At 35.3% G+C, this 19,339-nt stretch overlaps 1 protein-coding gene across 1 annotated transcript in view; it reads right to left on the bottom strand.

Annotated features, from left to right (window-relative positions):
* Positions 1–3,066: 3,066 nt before the first annotated feature.
* Positions 3,067–19,339, bottom strand: part of LOC145690943 (uncharacterized) — a 45,884-nt gene continuing 29,611 nt past the window's right edge. Inside the window, exon 2 of the mRNA XM_081766402.1 lies at positions 3,067–8,756. Within this exon, the coding sequence (XP_081622528.1) occupies positions 7,505–8,756 (1,252 nt within the window). The 3' untranslated portion in view covers positions 3,067–7,504. The remainder of the gene's footprint in view (positions 8,757–19,339) is intronic.

Below are 19,339 nucleotides of genomic sequence, written 5' to 3'. Positions count from 1 at the left end.
TGTGTTTAGAGCGCTTCCACTCGCGATACCAATTTGACGCCACTGCTCTCGTTGACTGACTGACTCAACAGCGTTCCCACTCACCTAAGTTCCTCAACTGAGATTGTCTTCTCCGGTGCTGCCACCTCGCGGTTCTCCGTCACTAGACTGGCGCGTGCCGGCAGGGTTGCCAGTACTTTTTATCCAACCTATGTACTTTTAAGGGGTGAAGAATCACGTGTCTTGCTAAAAGTAAAACCAGATATTTTAGGGAACTGAACCAAAATATAACAATTGCTGAGAAGGAAATATGTAGTGACGTGTGGACGTGGGAAAGAGTGGGGAAAAAGGAGTTCATAAAATAATATTTACTATTACTCTTACCCGAATCAAAGCTCGGTAGAACGGAGAAGTGATTATTCCAGGTTTCATTTCAATTGGCAAAATAATAATAATAATAATAATAATAATAATCATAATAATAATAATAAAAAGATATTTTTGTGGGCCGTGCCGCGAGGTATACAAAACTGGGTGAAAATGACCTAGCTACACTTTCTGCCATTTTTGGGGGTATTTTGTTGTTTTTTATATCAATTCTACTGAAATGATTTCCAAAAGCAAAAATGGTTGCTAATGGAAGAATACCAAAAATATTAGCCCACTACCTCTTTTTGATATTGTGGCATTTTTTTTATAAAAGATCATCTTGGCCAAATTGACCCAGTTTTGGTATTCAAAGGTGTAATTCATTTTTAGTAAAAGGAGGATAAGCCGCTGACAGTATATGAGTTTAGTAGCGAAGTATTAGCCGAGAAGGTGCTCAGACGGGGGAAGAAGTAGTGGAAACTTTTAGAGTGAGTGTAATGGGCACATGTTAACTACCCAGAGGATCTAGAATGTAGATAAAAATACTGTGGGCGAGAGACCATGTGATCACTATGTCAGGAGTAGTGTTAGATCAGGAACGGATTGGTTTTGGTAATGGGTGAATGAAGCATGTAGTGCAGGCAGTGATAAAATTGTTAAAAGCTGTTTTTTCTCGGTCTGAGCGGCTATGGATGTTAATATTGGAAGAGATCAGGTAATGTCGGAAATTATTTGAAATATATTGGAATGGGAGGGGAATAGGACGACCTGGTCGAACATAGATGACTGTCATTGTGACACTTAAAGATCTGTAATAAATAGTTATGATTAGATGTTCTGGAATATTAGATGGAGAGTCAATACTATACCATGTGTAAGGATAAAATATATTTTCATGACGCTGGTAGCGCGTCGAGTCGGAAGCTTCTTATCGTGTCGAATGAGTTGATAGCCGGTAAATTTGGAAGTGAGATGCGTTTTACTGATAAGCAATGTGTGAAATTGTTCCTCGTATAATAATTGTTCAAATATGAGTTTATGAAGTAAGTAGAAGAGAACGTTGAGAAATAGAAATAAAAGTCATAGTCAAATACAAATGATCACTATGAAGTTAAATATTTGTTTCGAGTGAAGATACATGAAATTGCACGTACGAACCATTGTAAGTGGCATGAAAATCGAAGTGAAGAATGTTGCGAGCTGCGTGCTGAACGTGTAATATTCATGGTTGTGCAAAAGATGAACGTCTTGAAGAGTGTGGTTGCCAAATGCTAATAGTTTATGAATATAAAGAAATTGATTAGTTTCTCGTGAAGTCTCGGCTTTTCGATATGGAATATAATGAGTCAACAGTGAACATAATGAGTTTCCTTATGTGTAATACACCCCTATTAGGAGAAATCCTTGTTTACTTCTTTCTAGTTCATAAATATTTTATTTTGACTGCTGGTATTTAAGCAATAAAATAGTCACATAGGTATCGAACTTAATTATAACAAGAAAGATATTGCTTCAATAAAGTGAATGTACAGTTTCGCTTAAAGCGTATCCACTATCTGGTGTTTATATTTAATATTGTAAATATAATAGAAATTTAAATCCTAGTTCACATCTTATCAGGCAAAAATGGTCCTGGGTCCAGGAAGCAAAGTGTTACTATTCATGAAATTTTCTTTCACGTTACCACTGTAGGGTTAAGAACAATGAATGTCACGAGGGTAAAGTGTACTAACAGGGCGTAAACATTAGGGACAAGGGGTATGCTGATAGCGATTTCGTGTAGGATCTAAAGTGAGGTAATAGATATTGTATGAATAAAGGGTGCTGAGTTTGGAAGCGTTTGCTGATATAGGTGAGCTTTAGTTTTTCGATATAGTACTGTAATATGGGGAAAGTTATGCACTGGTATAGCTCCAGAGTAGGACTAGGTAATCGAAAAAGGAAAGCTCTTTGGAAAACTTTTGGTTAGAGGATCAAAAGATTTTTATAAATTATGGATAATGCGGCTATCCGCACCTTAAATCTGTGTGTTAAATTTTGCAATACGAAATCTTTGTATGTACTTAGGATAGTCTATGCATAAAGTTAAAAAAAAAATTGCAACCGTAGAAAAGTTAAAGTTCGTGCTCCTGCTTCGGGAAAAATATTTGTGCTATTTCTGTGCTTTTTCATTTCCATTGTGAACCCAGTAGTAAGGTTACGGCTAGAGTCTGCGTTTGACAGTATCTCCAGCTGGAAATGCAGTGATATACCGTTTTCACTTATTGCTACAGAACACTCAATTAATATAATTTACAATGTTCAACCCAGATGGCAAGAAAAGAGTGAGAGTGACTAGAACAACGTGATCCCACGCTAGATAAGTGTGCCGTCAAGTGCTCCATATTCTGCGTTTAATGTGGTGATGTACAGAAGAATGCTGATCAAAAGTGCAGTACGTTTAAACTATACTATCTAAATGTACAATGCTTTATAATCAATTTTACGGACTGTGGTATGAATATTAGTTAGTTGCTGGAATATGGCTGTCTAGTGGTAATTGAAACGTGTCTGAAAGTGTTGGTAAGGAACAGTGGAATGCTTTTTCTCAACCAATTCTCTACATAGATAAACGACCGCAAGACCACAGGGGCGGATTGTTGTTGTATTAAAATAAATAGGGCAGCAGAGCACAGAATGATCTCGTACGTGAGTGTGAAAATATTTGAGCCCAAGTAAGTCTATCCAAAACTAACTTCGTCCGGTGTTTCTGCAGACCATATACGAACAGTCCTCAAGTTTAATTGAAACATGCCACGAATTATTTCCAAATGTTGTCACAAGGTGACAAAATTTTTCATTTTGGTGAATATATCTTGGGCTTACATATGGATCTACAGTAAACATGGGATAACATCACACAAATGACATTCCTTTGTCGAACATTCTACTCAAGCACTCGACTTGGGATTGTACGATTTTCATAACGCGCGTAAAAATAGCAGCTTAAATTATGTCAAGTCTATTTTTCTGACATAATCCGTCATCTCATATAAAGAGTTCCTTCTCCCAGACCGCGAGATTGCCAATCCCAGAAGCCAGCAATCCAACTCAAAGAGAAAGTTTGTACCTGACTGAAGGAAGGCCACTTTGGGTAAAATTTGCAAAGTGCAACAAGTGATACAGTGGATACTTTTACTAAATTGAACTATAGACGAGGCACTGGATTCTTTCCGTCATGTTTTTAATGCAACAATAAATACTTTCTACTGTTCAAAAAAGTAAAAACAATGAAATATCCAATGAGGCACGGCGAACAGAGTCGCTACACATTACCAAATAAAAAAAAAAAAAACTTTGGGAATTGTGGTGTGCATTTCCAAATGAATACATATCTTAAAATAATTTCTGATATACGACTTAATATAAAAAGCTATTGAGATGCAGCAAACACCTAGATTATATTTTTAAAAAAACGACACCAGCATCAGCCACACTAAACAATTTTGGTATCTTATCAGATCTAGATCTAAAACTTCTAGCATAAGTCTTTTAAAGTACAATGTTATATCAGGTGCACAAATTGAGGGAAGAACAGAAAATTTTAATAAAATCTTTTGTAATAAATTCTCAACTGCATAATCGACGTACCTCCCTGTTCAATCCGTTTACTGGTCCACCTTATCTCATTTATCTATTACTCCCCCAGAGTATGAGTTACTCTTATTTTCACTCCGGCCTGAGAGCCTCTGGCCAGGACAATATAAGCTGTACCTTTCTGTGTTCGAAATCATATATTATTTCTTTTCCACTTTCGCTCATTTTTAATAGATGTTTCAGGGAATCCTGTTTTCCCTGTTCTTGGAAAACAGCCCGATTCTCTTCCATTTGTAAATGCGGATTAGAAAGTAATGCGTAATGCAAAAGCAATATCTCGCTACTCTAAACATATCAATCCTCTGCGAGAAAATTATCAAATGAATTACTTCCCGTTTAGTACAATCCCAAAGTTGGTAGTGGAGGGTGGACGGCCAATCTGCCGTCAGAGGGAGCCAAAACGTGATTTTTTGTTTCGCATTTACATAAAATTTTAAATAAAAGTTTCATTATTTTTCATCCGCTGTTTCATTTTTAACTGCCCTAACATAAAAAATATTACAAACCCATATCTATACGTGTTAGCATTAGAAATAATAAACGAAAACCTGAAAGCTCATCGTAAAATATAAACTTTGCAAAAAAAATTGCTGGTGTGCTTGGCACAATACAGAAAACTAACTACCGATGATGAAGCAGTGTAACCAATCCGAAGAGATATTTCCTACATCTGCGGGTCAAGTAAAAGCAACAGAACTCGCCTTGAATGTAATGATTGTGGAAAAAAATGTTCAGATTGCAGTCAACAATTATCACTACTTGCAATACATGCAAGCAATCTCAGAAAGAGAGCGATGAAGTGGATGTTGATTAACTTTGAACCCGCCTTGAGTCTACATATTGTGGAAAAACATATGCAAAAAGCATTCAATCATTACTGCTCTTTGCAATAAATATCAGCATTATAACAAGCTCAGTGACATGGATATTGGATAGGTTCGAATCTGTTATTTTGTTTTTTGTACAGTGTTTTCATTCATATTTAGCAGTATTATAGTTTAATTAAACTTATACGTTTGGTCCACAATGATTTGTCTTCATTTACTAAACCTAAATGCTCCAAAACATACTTTTCGCATCATGCACAATGCTGAAAAATGTGAATAATCAATCATGGACGAAATACCGTCGTCGCGAGCGGAAACGTGAATTGGCAGTACGTGAAATTGATACGTAATATTGAACGAATTTTATCGCACTTTTGAGAACTAAGATGTTTCGCATTTGTATATTTTATCACGTGTGTAAATTGAAGATACATTTTATGTAGAAACATGATTTTTTAGTAATTAGTTTCACATATCTTACAATGTCTTTCCACTAACAAAATATGGACTTCATGGAAACGCTTTTCACAATTATGAACAGCCTTCTTTTACCTGTATGAGATAGCATGTTTTCTCAAAAATGAACTTCGATTATACCGTTCTTCATAGTCTTGACTGAACAGTTACTCCCCATCTGTATTAATATATCTGTTGGGAAATAGAAACTTTAATTAAGCCCTTTCTACACACGTAGAACGCTTTAGTTGTTTCCTTAGTATGTTTTCTCTTGCGCATTGTAAAACGTGAGCTCCATATAAATCTTCTTTTCCCCTGTGTGTTGTCATATGTGTGAGAGTTTCATATGTGTATTAAAATATCCTTCCAAACTTGAGTATAGACTAAATAGTATTCCAAACTCTTCGTATACGCGAAGGTTTCCACTTGTGTATATTAAAATTTGTCTTGTCAAGCTTGAACGCGAACTATATGAAGCACTCAAATCAGAAGTTGCTAACTCATTATTGCTTGATTTTACAGGATCACGCTTTAAAATTTATAAAAATGTGTTGAAATACCGATATATTAATACAATGGTGTAAAACTTTGTATGCTGGTTCGTTTTGACAGGTGTGACGTTGTCTTACAGTACCAGATTTTTATAAGGTAAACAGAACGTTTTTGAATAAAATTTAAAACCTGATTTAACAACTTTTCTTATAAAACGATTGACAAGTTGGTAAGTCAGTATACTCAAAAACTTCTAAGTATACAAGAGAATAAGTAAGGAATGCGAAACATAGCTTCGAACTTCATTTTTATCAACCCACATGCACATTCACCTTATATCATCATCCCGCGCTTGAGAAACGACTGTGGGCGAAAAACAGTAGAAGATATTTGCGTCGAAATTTTGGTACAGACCCTCTTTTCGCACAAACACCACGATTTCCGGTAAAGTCATTAACACATTGGATAAAAATGCTATAAATCTCGCTTTGAAATCAAAGACGACAACAACTGGAATGCAATCGTTTTCAATATTATTAGTCAGTCATTTTTTGACACATACAACCTTGATACGATTTTAACGTAAAGTTTATCTGATCAGTTTAACCCATGTGGAAGGGACGAAGACTTGAGTTTATGATCGCTTCTTATCTTCAAATTGCATAAAATTTTCTGTCAAAGAGCATGAAAGAATTTCGTAAAAACGGGAAATATAAATATTTGCGGTGAAAATGGAACTGCGCAACCATGTATTGACAAGCAAGATGCAGCTAGGATGCAGATGGTCCAGAAACTTCTAGTGTTGGAATTGACATGTTTTTCCGCCGGATCTACACTTGTAGCTGATGAGGAAGGATGTCGCCTACACTTGTTGCCCTTAACTCCCTTACATACAAGAACTCTCATGGACTAGATTTGGAATTTTTATCTCTAGATAAATGTTCCTTTGCGAAATCGTCATTTGAATCTTCGTCGGCGTCATCCACCTTTACACTATGCAGCAATCGCTGTGGCGGCAAAGCAGAAGAGCTATTCGCGGAGTAGATGCGAAACCAATTTCCTGTTACATCTGCCCCCAAAATACGGACTTAACAATTTGTCCTTCACAACTTACATTCAAATCCAAAGGGGAGGTACATTTGAAGGGCTTAATGTGGTCTGACTCCTTTAATATTTAATCTTTTGTAGTCCTCTTTAGCAGTGTATTTATCGTGCACATAATATTTCTGCCAAAACTTAACTTGTGAGAGCGGCAAATTCTTTTATATGCCATGTCTATTTACGTGTCTTGCCAAAAGCTGATTCTAAACTAAATCCTTTTGAACTTCCTTCGCATATCTGTCGTTATTGAAATATGTGTTGTACCATACGATTTGCCAAATGAGAACTGCTAGTAAATGTATTTCTACACTCCGCGCGTGTGAGACTCTTGTCTTGTGTGGATTAACAATTAACTTGCTCAATGTGAACCTTGAGTAAATAGGAGGCTACGTTCTATGCATCTCTTTGGTTTATCACTTGTGTATTGAAATGCCTTACAAAGATTGAGTGTAGACTAAATCATTTTCAACATTTTCCATGAGTGAGATTTACGTCCTATTTGGCTTAACACGTATGAACGTTGAATAAGTTCCATTCCAGGGTTCTGGCACGTGTGAGATTTTGGATCGGGTGTGGATTAACATGTGTGTAGCCAACTCTGAATTTTATTTAAATAGTTAACCACACTTTGGCAAGTTTGAGCTTTATATCTTTTGTGAATTAACGTGTGTAACCAAAGTTGCACGATGTTTAATTCCCTCACCACTCTCTTGGCACGTGTGATGCTTTACTACTGTGTGGATTGACATGTGTGAAGCCAAACTGGAACGTCGATTAAATGACTTACTACACTCGTTGCATGTGTAAGTTTTTTCTCCTGTGTGGATTGACAGGTGTGAAGACAAATTGGAACGTTGATTAAACGCCTTACCACACTCTTGGCACGTGTGAGGTTTTTCTCCTGTGTGGATTAACATGTGTGTAGCCAAATGGGAACGTCGTTTAAATCCCTTACCACACTCTTGGCACGTGTGTGATCTTTCTCCTGTGTGGAATAACATGTGTCTAGCCAAATTAGAACGTCGTTTAAATCCCTTACCACACTCTTGGCACGTGTGTGGTTTTTCTCCTGTGTGGATCAACAGGTGTCTAACCAAAGCTGAACGATGTTTAATTCCCTTACCACACTCTTGGCACGTGTGAAGCTTTACTACTGTGTGAATTGACATGTGTGAAGCCAAAGTGTAACGTCGACTAAATGACTTACCACACTCGTTGCATGTGTAAGGTTTTTCTCCTGTGTGGATTAACATGTGTGAAGCCAAACAGGAACGTCGATTAAATGACCTCCTACACTCGTTGCATGTGTAAGGTTTTTCTCCTGTGTGGATTGACAGGTGTGAAGACAAATGGGAACGTTGATTAAATGCCCTACCACGTTCTTGGCACGTGTGAGGTTTTTCTCCTGTGTGCATCGACTGGTGTGAAGTCAAATGGGAACGTTGATTAAATGCCTTACCACACTCTTGGCACGTATGAGGTTTTTCTCCTGTGTGGATTAACATGTGTCTAGCCAAATATGAACGTTGATTAAATGACTTACCACACTCTTGGCATGTGTGTAACCTTGCTTCTGTACGATTTAACATGTGCGTAGCCAAACATGAGCATACACTAAATTCCATTCCACATAGTCCGCAGATGTGGGATTTTTGACCTGTGTGCACTAAGTTATTGCTTGACAAAGTTGAACTTTGACTAAAGTGTTTTTCACTCTTTCGGTAGGTATGACGCTTTTCACTCTCCTGAGCTAGAATATGCCTTGACAAAAGTGATGGATGAAACCCCTTGCCGAACTGCATCAAAGTATGAGATTCCTCATCTGAATGAGAAATGGTTTCCTTTAAAGTAATACACGAGTCGTCTTCTCCGTGGAATGGTAATACGTTAACGCGCCTGTAACAAATTCAACAAATAAGGAATTGTGAATGGAGATAATAATTAAGTAGCAACAAAAAAATAATCATTCTCTTTATTTCATGATAAAATTACACTCAATTTTTTTTATTACATGAAATATTGTACAAATATGAAATGGAGTACCACTGAGTAGTTTCCATATCTTTCTATTCTCAAAATAAGAGGCTGTAGTTTGTTTCAATATATCAAATTGAGCCATCGTTTATACCGTGGCTGTCATAAGTCTTTGACCGTGGCTGCTTTGAAACAAATGCACAGTACGAGAATTAAATTTGTCTTATCTGTAGTTTCATGTGGAGAAAAAACATACTTGCGTATCAAAGGTTTAAGAACAACTGAACTTATTAAAATAAACTCTATCGAAAATCATTCACTTATATCATCATAAGAGGAATACAAAAGACATTTTGAAACGAAGAAAAAAAAAATAATATACAATTTCCAAGGTGAGGTAGAGAAACTTAAAGTAACCAGACTAAAGACGAATCATTTACAGCGTAGTGATTGTAGTTCAGTGGTCTAGGCGATTGGCGGGTAATCTGTAAATTTTTCGATCGAATACACGTCGGGTATTTTTTTTTTTTACTTTAGGAATGTTGATGGCGGTTGACCAGCGATAACACACACTTTAATACATTAAAATATTTGAATACTTCTTTAATAATTCTTTAATAATAAATTTCTATGGTAGACACGCCGCTGTAGTTAAGAAACGTGTTTCACAACACCCATCACCATGCTAAACCGATGAAATACGTTCGCTAATGGCGCGGAGAGATAAAGCTTATAGAGCATACAGGAGACATGTTGAAAATAGTGATCCTTCCAGTGATAGCACAATAAATCCTAATACGAAATTCGAAAACAATAGGATGTTAAGAAACCGTTGCACTCAAGTAACGAAGGCAAAACGGCACTTTGCCTATTAAATACTTGAATTCCAAAATAATGGAGCAGTTCTTTGGAAATGGCTAAAGTATTGGGTGTTGGGAGAAACACAGCCAAGAACACTGTTACTATACGCCAGATGAATTGAACACTTTCTTCTGTCAAACCTGTATGGTACCAGCCTCCATGAAACTGCAAACAATGAATAATATTGTAGCTTCGGAAATTAACTCTCTGTTCTCCTCTTCTCACGTACAGCCTGCAGATGTATTAAAAGCGATCCAAAGAATTAAATATAAAGCCACTGGTACAGATATTTCAAAAACCATGGTCAGGAAAATCCTACTGCATGTACTTAATCCTATCACTGACATTTTTAATTACTCTCTCGCTAAGGTCCCCCCACTTCCAAAAAAGAACAACGCTGATAATATTGCAGGCTATCGTCCTATCAGTGTCCTTCCCGAGCTTTCAAAAGTTTTTGAATATATTGTAAATGATCAAATTCGGGAATACTTAACAACAAATAATTTATTGGATACATTTCAAACTGGTTTTCGAAGTAATCATAGCACATGCACTGTACCAGTAAACATAACGGAGGATATAAGATTGGCTATTTATAACAGAAAACTAACGCTCCTTACTCTACTTGACTATAGTAAGGCATTTCAAACCTTTGATTTTGATATATTACTTCAGAAATTATCATTATTGTTTAATTTTTCTGAATCAGTGGTTAAATGGTTTCATTCTTACCTTCAAGAACGTAAACAAAGAGTAGTGATCAATCAGGATCACATATCGACATGGCATTGTATCAACAGTGGAGCGCCGCAGGGTAGCGTACTAGGTCCCCTTCTTTTTGCCCTATACATTAATGATCTCCCTAAAATTCTCACCTATTGTAAATACCATATTAATGCTGATGATTTTCAGTTATATGCTTCTTTTCCCCAACAAGATATTAATAATGCGATTGAGAAAATAAATACTGAGTTAAACAAAATCAGAGACTGGTCTACGGCTCATGGGTTAAAATTAAATGCATAAAAATCGCAGTGCATCTTAATTGGCTCCCCAAGAATTCTTTCTTCTATTAATATCTATCAGCTCCCAAATATAATATTGTCCAATACTGTTATTTCATTTTCTAGAGCTGCCAAAAATTTCGGAGTCGTAATAAATCAAAATCTCTCCTGATCAGATCAAATAAATGGAGTTTGTAAGAGAGCATTTAGTGCCCTACATACGTTAAATCGACTAAGAATTTTCTTACCAATATCTTTGAAGATCAAATTTGTCAAGGTACTGGTGTTCCTACATCTTGACTACTGCGACTCAGTCTATTCTGATCTAATAGAAAATCAATCAAAGCGCTTGCAAAGAGTGCAAAATGCCTGCAATAGATTTATTTTCAATATAACTTACAGGGAACATCTCACATCTTTTTATAAAAAACTGTCATGGCTGACGTTAGTCGGAAGAAGAAATTTACATAATCTTACCCTATTGTACAAAATACTTACTACGTCAGAACCATCGTATCTAGCCCGTAGATTTTTATATTTATGAGACTTTCATACTAGAAACACAAGATCACAAGATAATTTCTTGCTCTCCAACCCAGACACAATTCTGATTCATACTCAAAATCCTTCACAGTAAGTACTACACGCCTCTGGAACAGTTTACCTCAACTAAAACACAAGGTTTCCACAGTCGCCAAATTAAAAGAAAAAAAAAATCGGTAAATTCCTTTCAATTAAGTAAAGATAAGGACACTTGTAGCACATGAGGCATCTTCGTTTTACCAGATTATTAATAACCCACATATGATCACACAACCAATAGGTAACCTATGTTAATTTGTACAGCTTATTCATACCTCTAGTATTGCTATATGCAATATGCAATTTTTGGTTTCTCCATGTTATTTTTGTTTCCCCTATTAAATATTATTTTTCAATTTTTGTTTTTTGAAGTTCTTAACCATTTTTTAAAATTAAGTATTATATTGTTTTCTTATGTGGTTCAAAACTTTTGTTTTGTAATTGTTAATATTTGTTAATGTTTTCTATGTTGGTGTTTTTTTTAAAAATATATATAATGTATGCACGTGGTTAAGTGCTCGGAGAAGGCTGCAGTTCCTTAACTTCGCCACGTAAAAGAAGTAATAAATAAATAAATAAATAAATAAATAAATAAATACTCGTTTGTTTCAACACTTCAACTATCAAATTTTCAGGAATAATACTAGTGATAATAAATATTATCCGGAAAAATATTTAAAAATTAAAAATTTATTATCGTTCAGGTCATACCATTACAAGCAGAAATAAAAAAAAATTGGTTTTGTGTAACACTGCCCATTAAAAGACGAATTTCTCATCTCGATTCTAAAAACAAACCAAACAAAATCGGGATGGGACTTAACATTTTAATTCCAGACGGGACAAGGCTAACTCACTCTATCGTCATGCTTTGGAGATGAGAATCGAGACGAGACGAAAAGTATCATAAACATTTCTCGACTTATCTCGATTCTAGGAATAGTTTATGCCACTCTTTAAGCAACAATTGCTATGTAGACTGAATCTTATATATTATTTTGCTACTTTGTACTTCAGAGCTCACTGATTTATGGTCTGTGTATATATTTTTGTAGCAAGGCTTTTATAATGACATCTGCAAACTCCACACGTTAGTTTATTACAAGCTTTAGTGTTCAATTATATTCAGGTCTTTCTATTAGTTATTTTCCTGGAAACGTAAAGTAGAATATTTTCTGCACAAAATATTAGCAGAAAGCTTTCGTTTAAATTAGAGTAGCTGTACCCCTTCCTCGAAACCCCTACGTTTAAGTAAGTTTTGCCGAATTTTAGTGCAACTATAAACTTTCAATAGCATTATTATTATTATTATTATTCAAGTGTTGTAAATTTAATGGTACAACCTGTTCCACCTAGCTCCCGCCTAGTATGCATTGTGCAGAAAAAAAAACGTGTGTATAGGTTTCCTCCGTGTTCTGCTTCTTCGTACTTTCTTTATTTCAATATTTCTTTCATTCTCATCATCGACGTGTTCTGTAGCTTAGCCGGCATAACCATTACTTAAAAACAAATTTTCTTACGGCTCTTGTGAGTTCAGAATCCATACTTTCTAAACGAAATTTGCCTCGAAACTTTCCGTTATAACATTTAACTAGTACTAGGGAAACTTTCCGTTATAACATTTTGCTAGTTGTAGGGACGTTTGTGAGGGTATGTCCTGTTGATCCTGACACTTCTCTCTAACCCCAACTATTTTGTAACTTCTGGCTAACGCTACGGGCGATTTTACAAATTTTAATACAATGTGTCCTCATACGGAAATTGTTACCTATATTATTATTATTATTATTATGATTATGATTATTATTATTGAATATTTGAGACCTCAATATTACGTCCTACAGCAATGTAAATAAACATACTGAAGTTACGGAAATGAAAATAAATTCTTTTAACCCTATATAAGGATGAACTGAGTTATGAGATACTATGCAAAGAAAAGATAGGAAGAAGGTGTCAGCTACTGGATAATGTGAAAATCGAACAGAACCTAAGTAGGATGTGTCTTTACCACAACACCCTTTCGAAGTAACATCCTTTCTTTGGGTAAAGGACAGTAGTGTAACAACCTAACTCCTGGGCCAAACTCTATGCCAACCCATTTTGGCAATATCTTTGACCAGCACAGATTGAGTAGGGTGAGATTGGGCAGGATGCTTTGCGCATAGACTTTTATGACATTTAAAATCATAAAATACTTACATCTAAAACTTACATCTAACATTAAAAGTAAAAAAGAAGTTTTTACGTCAAATTATACATCCTGGGTTGATTTTAAGAATAAAAGATTGGTTAATGTATGTAATGTATGTAAAAGATTGTTTAATGTATCGATAAACAAGATGTTGGAACATTAGAGCAGCTTGAATAAGTAAACGAAGAGTTTACACAAAAAGAAACTGTAGAATTACCATGTCGATTGGCAAAAGATGATGTTGAGAAACCAGTCATTTTTGTATATAATTTAGCTGCTGCGACCATGTTTCGCGACGACAAGAGATTTTGAACCGAATAGCTTCTGTCGAGGAAATTGAAGATTAAAATATACAAAACGATAATTATGCCTGTTGTTTTGTATGGCTGCGAAACATGGTCACTTACTCTGAGGGAAGAACATAGAAAGAAAGTATTTGAGAACAAGATCCTTAGACGAATATTCGGACCCAAGAGGAACGAGAATGGGGAATGGCGGAAACTTCATACTGAGGAACTACATAAGTTATATGGTTTACCCAACATTGTTAGGGTCGTCAAGTCTAGAAGGCTTAGGTGGGCGGGTCATGTAGCTAGAATGGAACAAAGTAGAAACGCTTTCAAAGTCTTGACTGGAAGACCAATCGGAAAACGACCATTAGGAAGACCTAGGCGCAGATGGGAGGACAATAACAAGATTGATCTCGCCCAGATAGGAATGCAAAGTAGAAACTGGATCCAATTGGCTAAGGATAGAAGTCAGTGGAGAGCTTTTGTGAACGCGGCATTGAACCTCCGGGTTCCATAGGCCATAGAGTTAGTTAGTTAGTTAGTTAGTTACAGACGCAATGTACAGTATTTAGCTTTAAACTCAAAGCACTTTAGCATTCTAATTATTAAATACTTCACGCTATTCTTATGTTCTGATCAAAGCATTGCGATAACGGGTGTGCTGAAAGTTATAGACACTCAAAAAAAAGTCTAGAAGTTATAAACAATCAGGAGGACATTATGCGATAGAGTAAAAATGTAATTATGTATAGTGTAATGCAGGTTTAGATGTAAGTTTTTTATGATTTTAAATGGCATAAAAGCCTATGCGCGAAGCAACCTGATCAATCTCACCCTACTCAATCTGTGCTGATAAAAGATATTTCCAAAATGGGTTGGTCAGAGTTTTGGCCCAGAAGTTAGGTTCATACAATACTAAGGACATTGGATTATGTATGCGCAATATTGATATATTATCAAAATATATAAAAAGGAATAATTATAATTTATCAATTTTTCTTGAAGGAATATACGGAACTTCTTGTAAAGGCCGAACGAAAATATTATTATTATTTCTAGTAAGAATGCAAGAACACTTAGTAACAATTACACAATGACGTTCCAAAAAAATTTATGACTCAAACTAGGCCTGAAAAATGACCCGTTTCTATTCATGAATTGTTTGCGAAACAAGCGAAGTTTTCAGACAGTAGAAATCGAGATTGTAGGCTGTGACGTCATGTAATTACTTTTTCCCTGTGAAGGAAGTCGTTTCAACTTTAATTTGTAAGAACGAGAGAAATCGACAATTCTACATTTTATTACAAATCAGAAATATGATCATTCTAAATTACAATTTCTTTTCTGAATATCCACGGAGAATCGAACCGCGGATCCCTAATACACAAAGCAAATACTCAAGCCACTACCATAATAATGCTCTTTTAAGTAAGAGTGAAGAATCACTCGTCTATATAGGAAATGCAAACGTTTACAAATGGAATGTTTTATTAACCATGAATCACTGATTTTGGTCATGATAAAATAGTGCAGTCCAGAGAATTCAAGATTAAATTTTAAAAAGACTGAAAGCATCTCTGAAATTTGTCTCTATTCTATTCGGTTATTTTCCTTCTACAGGTAATTTCAAAAACCTGGAAGGGCAGGGATACACCAAGGGCATCGTATATTTCAAAGGTTTTCCCATCGAGAATCGAAAGTGAGACCCCGCTTACTAATCAATCAGATGGGTGGGGTGCCTGGTTCGTTTCCAAGGCAAGTAAGGTTAAGACGGACAAAATAGTGGCCGTAGGATTTCTCGGGACACTCGCAATTCCTCACTCCACCAATTCATCCATCATCACCTGCTTCAATCATAGTTTTCCTTATCCTAGCAGGCATAAGCATTGGACACTAAGTGATTTCATTTTCAAGCTGTTAACCCAAACCAATCCGAATCGAAAAACAGTTGTATTTTCTATTGCTCATTAAGGTTTTCTCACAAAAACAATATGTAGAAAAAGTCATGGCGAATCGTAATTCCATTCAAAAATAAAACAGCAGACTAGCAATACCTTAAATTAAAATGTAACAATTACATATCCTTTAGAACTTTTCCAAAATCTGTACGGATATTCTGGAAAGTGCCACAGCTGGAGTTGGTCATTGAGTCGGTGGGGCAGTCGATACTGGGTCAACAGCACGCGACCCACTACAAGTCACCACTCACCATGACCCACTGCGATAATGACCCAGAAGTATGTATCTTCTGCACACGAAACTACAGACATGGAAGATTTAATTCTCACACTCTGCATTTGTTTCAAAGCAGTCGCCATTACCTGGTCAAAGACTTATGTCCGACACGACACATACGATATCAGAGTTAACTCAGGTACATACCAAAATACTTATTTTGTGCTATATGGAATAAACATTTATTATAAGTGAAAATAGAGATCCGTTGTCAATAATATTATTACTTTTTGTGTCAGAAAATTTAAAAACGAAAGAGGCTTTTGCAATTGCAGCTACAAGAAACTGTTACTATGATTACAAAGAAACAAAGGGACTATATAACAACTTTTAAAATTTTGCACAAGATACGTGATTTCATTAACCATACCAATTTAAGGTTGCGCTTTATATAATCTGATACCTTCAGATAGTAAAATTTTGTTTATATTGACATGTAGCGACGTAGTTACATCTCATACATTCTAAAAAACAAATACATTTGAGAAGCATAGAGTTTGTAAATTATTGTTATTATTATGTACTTATTTGAAATACATGATATAATGATTCCAGAATTCAACGTTAAAGTAATATGGACACCCAACAGCACCTTCGTTACTCTTACATTATTACTAGTGCTTTTACGTTTGTGCTCTCAACATAGAATTTATCAAAATCTGCTGCAATGCCATTAGCAAAAATCGAAATATATAATAGGTTTGAAATTCTGCTGTTACAGGACTTTTGCAAACAATGTCCTCGAGTGTTATTAGCATCGTGAAACACTCTAGTCATTATTGCTTTTTTATGCTAAAAGTAAAAAGGGAGTGCGAAGATAAATGCTAGACTCTGAATACCGAAAAATTGAAGAAATATGTTATACATCACATTATAAAATACAGGGATCTGAACTGTTTGAAATAAATATTTAATATGTTGAGCGTGTTCATTTAAGTGGCATTTTATTAAGTTACGTTCATTCAAATGGGTATCATAAAGACGGGAACAGGATTAAAACTGTACGTCAAATATTATAATCTGAGTGGTTTCTCTTGTTAGAGAAAGGACAGCTGGCACACTAGCGTTTTTCACTTTTAAAAAAGTTTCACGTGCAGCAGTTTTCGGAAATAAATATTCAAGAGACAGACGACGAACAATCTGCATACTACACCTAAGTACAAAAAATTTGACATCAACCTAATCTGGTATTAGCTACAGAAATAGCTGAACCGTTTGAAATTAAATTTTACATGTCTGCAGTTAGCCACACATGTAACTCATTTAGAAAATTTTTTATCTTTTCTTACGTTACTGTCACTAGAATGAAGATCCTACGAGTAAAAGAACAGATTTAAATTTTACGCTAAAAATGGTGAGTGGATTATGCTTGAGAGGTGTCTTTACGCTATACCAGTGAGCAAGTGATCTAAGACTTACAACAAGAAAACGGGCAATTTCCGCAGGTTTCATAATACAGAAATTTACCATATGATATAACATTAATATGCAATGTACAGAACTTCATCACACATTGGCTGATCCACTCAAGTGATCACAATTTTGCTAGCATAAAAAGAATTATAGAAGAACTACGTTTTCAAGAGGATATTGTGAAATTAAGCTGTAAACCTCAAATAAACATATAGACTTCTTTAGATGTTTTAACAAGAGCAACGTCAAAAACAGCAAAAAGGCTTGTAGTATACGACTTAAAAATTGTTTACTAGGAAACAAAGTATTTTCGTCATTTCTTTTTCAAACTACGCATATATTCCTTCCGAATGTGCTTCTTTACTTATATTGAGCAATCTACTTATATAGGGAAGTATATCTACATACTTCTAGGGGAAAATATCGAACCTGGGACAATAAGCATAAGCATATCCTGAACCTGGGACAATAAGCAAAAGCTTGGTCCTGGTTGTATTTACTGTACTATGTGTGAAATTTAAAAGTTGAGATTAAGCATTGGTTTTCTGCACATTCTTTTGCAGAGGTAGCACCCTCGTGATCAGATGTTTGTTTCGCTGGTTACAAGAAAGTACAACGTAATGAGCATACGTTCGCGAAATTATGAATGAAGGCCGAAAGAGTCAATTGATTGCAACAAACGTGACCTTCATTTGAAGTTTTCACAGTAATTTTCCTTGTGTAAATTTAGCAGCAAATATTAAAATCTTAAAAATAAAATATATACTTCACTTTAAAGTTTCGTATACATTCAAGAATATACGAAACTCATTCACTCAGTAATTAACCATAACCGAAGTCCCACATCTCATACATTTAACTTCTCAACTGGATTTCATACTATACTAAACCATGCCAACTTTTATTATTATAGCCCATTCTTAGTTTATGGTATTGTAAAATATTATCTTATCGTTTTTGATACACCAACCTTTCACGAAAGTTTTACAGTTCACATGCATATTACTGACGCAAGCGACGTGACCCGCCTATAGTAGACATATCGGTTTATACTGTAAGTGTTAACTATATATATATAACATGTAAACATTCTTTCCTTCATCTCACGCTAAGTAAGTTATTGAAGATGTAACGTCTTTTTGCTGATTGCTAATAACCATTTCTACCCTTTCAGCCCTGACCAACACAACTGTGCAGGTAGATAGAATAAGCAATATATACAATACCAGCCGAACAAGCATCATTGTGCAGGTTAATTTTTTCAGAAAGTTAATAGTTAAAAAAAAATCATGTTTAGGAGAATTAGTAGATCAAACTAGATTATCGAAACCACTATTCTTTCTTTCTATTTTTTGAGATAAAAGAAATGATCATCCATTTCTCAATCTGGTCTTTCTGTAGAATTGTTGATAGTTCAGATGAAATTTTGTAAAGCCGGTCAACAGATATTTTCTCCTTCCTGATCGATTGCAAGTGAAAGTGTAGCTGCATGATACGTCTATTCTAACAGCTAAATTTATTGCATTGGTTAGAGCACTCTGAGGAACTGACGTGGAAGCGTTTCACTTCAGATCACGTTATCGCTATCCGATGAGTGAAATAATTATTTTCTACAATCTAGGAAAGGATAAGAATATCGTAGGTAAGAGCTATAAAAATATGCTCAATCGTTTTATTTGTAACATGTTTTGAATTTGGATCTATTAATGGCGTGCGTTCAGCTTTTCACTATAGGAGTTATAATTTGAAATCACACCATTTAAAAGACAAGTGAAATGACTTAAAATTTTCAAGGATCTTACAAAACGAATGGGACTAGATATGAATCTCAAACAATTTCTTAGTTTTTTATTTATTTGAGACGTATTTCCAAACTGTAGTGATTATTGATTCCATTTTCGAGTGGTGAATCTTTCAAAGATTGTT

This window comes from Thermobia domestica, chromosome 7, assembly GCF_964235325.1.
Source record: "Thermobia domestica chromosome 7, izTheDome1.hap1.1, whole genome shotgun sequence".
Classification (NCBI taxonomy): domain Eukaryota; kingdom Metazoa; phylum Arthropoda; class Insecta; order Zygentoma; family Lepismatidae; genus Thermobia; species Thermobia domestica.
Note: the sequence above shows the minus strand (reverse complement) of the source record. Positions and strands in the feature narration are given on the sequence as shown.